This window comes from Entamoeba nuttalli (assembly GCF_000257125.1).
Source record: "Entamoeba nuttalli P19 unplaced genomic scaffold asmbl_3430, whole genome shotgun sequence".
Taxonomy (NCBI): domain Eukaryota; phylum Evosea; order Mastigamoebida; family Endamoebidae; genus Entamoeba; species Entamoeba nuttalli.
This window is the reverse complement of record NW_008576080.1, coordinates 1-2,867: the sequence shown is the minus strand read 5'-3', so window position 1 is coordinate 2,867 and position 2,867 is coordinate 1. Positions and strand designations below refer to the sequence as shown.

General features: G+C 26.5%; 3 protein-coding genes across 3 annotated transcripts; 1 reads left to right on the top strand and 2 right to left on the bottom strand.

Annotated features, from left to right (window-relative positions):
• Nucleotides 1-418: 418 nt before the first annotated feature.
• On the bottom strand, nt 419-673 carry ENU1_068140 (hypothetical protein; the record flags this gene model as incomplete). The annotated part of the gene is made up of 1 exon (XM_008858350.1): nt 419-673. A coding segment is annotated over one exon (255 nt), but the record flags the coding sequence as incomplete, so codon positions are not given.
• Nucleotides 674-1,204: 531 nt separating this feature from the next.
• Nucleotides 1,205-1,576, bottom strand: ENU1_068130 (hypothetical protein; the record flags this gene model as incomplete). The annotated part of the gene is made up of 1 exon (XM_008858349.1): nt 1,205-1,576. One exon carries the CDS (start codon nt 1,574-1,576, stop codon nt 1,205-1,207), a length of 372 nt encoding a protein of 123 aa, XP_008856571.1.
• A 146-nt stretch (nt 1,577-1,722) lies between these two features.
• ENU1_068120 (actin, putative) lies at nt 1,723-2,820 on the top strand (the record flags this gene model as incomplete). Its single annotated transcript, XM_008858348.1, has 1 exon — nt 1,723-2,820. The coding sequence occupies one exon, from the start codon at nt 1,723-1,725 to the stop codon at nt 2,818-2,820; it is 1,098 nt and encodes a 365-aa protein (XP_008856570.1).
• Between the last annotated feature and the right edge of the window lie 47 nt (nt 2,821-2,867).

The following is a 2,867-nucleotide window of genomic DNA, read 5'->3' as shown; positions in this document are numbered from 1 at the left end:
ATAATGAGCAATTCATTAAGTATTGGAGAATTGGTTTCTAATCAACAAGAAACAAAGAAGAAATAAAGAAATAATAAATAAAAGAAACAAAAATGAAATAACACTCAGATAAATAGAGGAACTACCATACAAACAATGAAATATGATGATAATAATAAAATTAAAAAAAAAGTAAATACAAAATGAATAAAAATATCTGTAAGTCAATAAGAATTATTTTGATGCCAGTTTCACAAACTCTGATTTATCATAGGAATTAAATGAAGAAGTTGCAACTTTTAAAGTATTTCTAAAGAAATGACTAATTATTTCTTCATTTATTTCAGTGTAAGTTTCTAGAGTTAAATTAACTTTACAATGTATCTATTATAATGAATAAAGACATTTATTGAAATTGAATGATAACAGAAAGACAAACTTGAGAAAGAATTCCAAAGACATACTTAATGAATGGTGTTGCTTGACTATAGAAAGTATTAAAAGAAGAAATATATTTCAATCCAGACAATGTTAATGGGTTTATATTTTGAATTGGTAATAATTGAGACTTTAAAACAATTGTTCCATTTTCTGTTGTTCCTTCAACAAAATAAATAATATGATTTGATTTGACCAACTCTAATTTTGTTTTTTTGAATAAGGTTAATGGAGTATTAAAAATACTACGTCGCATAGCTTGGAATAAATTTAGTTCATAAACATCTTCTGACTCAATGTTTTCTTCAGTTGGATAAACAAAGACTGCATTAAGTAAATAACGATAAATAACAATGTCAAGAAATGACTGATGATTACTAACAATTACACGTTTATTTGTTGATTTGTCTCTAATGAAATTTAATAAAGATTACTAGGTATTTTAAAAAGAATAAAAGAAAAGAACAAACGTAATTTGAATAGAATAAATCCCACAAACAAATAATATTATTCTTAATAAACAATTTTGGATAAATTGGATTATTGAATTCATTGGTAACATTTCTGAAATATATAAAATTCCTAATGCATCTATTACCATTATAACTTTAATAGGAAAAACAACAATACCAAATAAAAGTGTTTGTATAGAAAATTGATTTTGTGTCATAAATGGATGAATACCTGTCTTAAAATCTCGCCATTTACTATATTTCTCCATCAAATAATAATTAATTAAAATTATAAGTTCTTTTAAATGAAATTTTAAAGAAAAAAATGAACAAATTTAATTGATGATACTTTCTTCTCCTTCTTTAACAAATTGCTCTAATGAATCTCCAATAATTTCTTTCACTAATTTTGCTTTTTGAACTATTAATCCTAAATGTGCAATTCTTGAACCTATAATTACAAGAAAAACTGATGGTGATAATGGGGTAACATAAATTGGTCCATTTTCATAATGAAGTATAATTTCTCTTACTGAAGATTCATTATTAAATTGTTGACTAAACATAGAGGCAATAACTTCAGCATGTACTTCATCACTTCCAGCATATGTTAATACTTTTCCTTGTTGGGTACAAATTGTAACTTGTTCAATATTGACTGAAATCATTGACTCGATTGTTTGATAAAGTTGTTTTACATTAAGCATGATTATAAAACCTTTCTTCTTTTTCAGTTTGATTTTCTCTTTTTCATTTCACTTTTACTATTCTAAACTATTAGTAAGCTATAATTTATTGTTTTTATCTTGAGATAGAAAAATCACTTCTAAATCATAATTCATCTCCCATCATTATGAACACACCAACAATAATAATTGATAATGGAAGTGGTCTGATAAAGGCAGGAGACTCAAGTGAAGAATTACCAAAAATTGTATTTCCATGTGTTGTAGGACATTCTAAGGAAACTAACAAACTAGAAAATATAGGAGATTTTGCTCGATTTTCAAAAGACTTGAATTTACAACAACCAATTCAACGAGGGATTATCAATGACTGGAATGATATAGAAGATATTTGGGATTTTGCTTTTGAAGAGTTACAAGTAGAATCAAGTGACCAAGTTGTTATGTTAACTCAAGCAGCATTAACACCACCAATTCATAAAGAAAAAATGGCACAAATTATGTTTGAAGGATTTGGTGTGAAAGGATTAGATGTTATGATGCAGAGTTTATTAGAACTTTATTTTAGTGGAAGAACAACAGGAGTTGTTGTTGATTGTGGATATGGAATGTGTCAAGTTGTTCCAATTTATAATGGATATATGATGGAACATGCCACTCTCCGACTAACGTGTGCAGGAGAAGAAATTAATGAATATTTAAGAAAATTATTAATTGAACGAGGAATAATATTTAGTACTGAGAGCGAGAAAATTGAAGTTGAAAGAATAAAAGAGAGATTAGGTTATGTTGCATTTGACTACAAAGAAGAATCAACACTAGCATCATTGTCTAGTGAATTAGATAAGAAGTATGAACTTCCAGATGGTCAAATAATTTCTATTGGAAGTGAACGATTTAAATGTAGTGAAGTATTATTTGAGCCAAATATTATTGGAAAAGAAACAAGTGGAATTCATGAAATAACATATAACTCTATTATGCAATGTGATTGTGATTTAAGAAAAGACATGTATAATAACATCGTTCTTTGTGGTGGAAGCTCAATGTTCCCTGGAATGAAACAACGATTTATTAAAGAAATTACAGTTTTATCCCCTCCTACTATTCAAATTAATGTTGATTGTAATAGAAAAAGAAAATATGGTGCTTGGATTGGAGGAAAAATGTTTGCTAGTTTATCATCATTTGAAGAACGTTATATGAAGAAAGCTGAATATGATGAATTTGGTGCTTCTTATATTAATTCTAAAGATAAAAAATAAATCTTTCATTTTTCATAACTTTTTAAGTTATTTATAATATTATTATT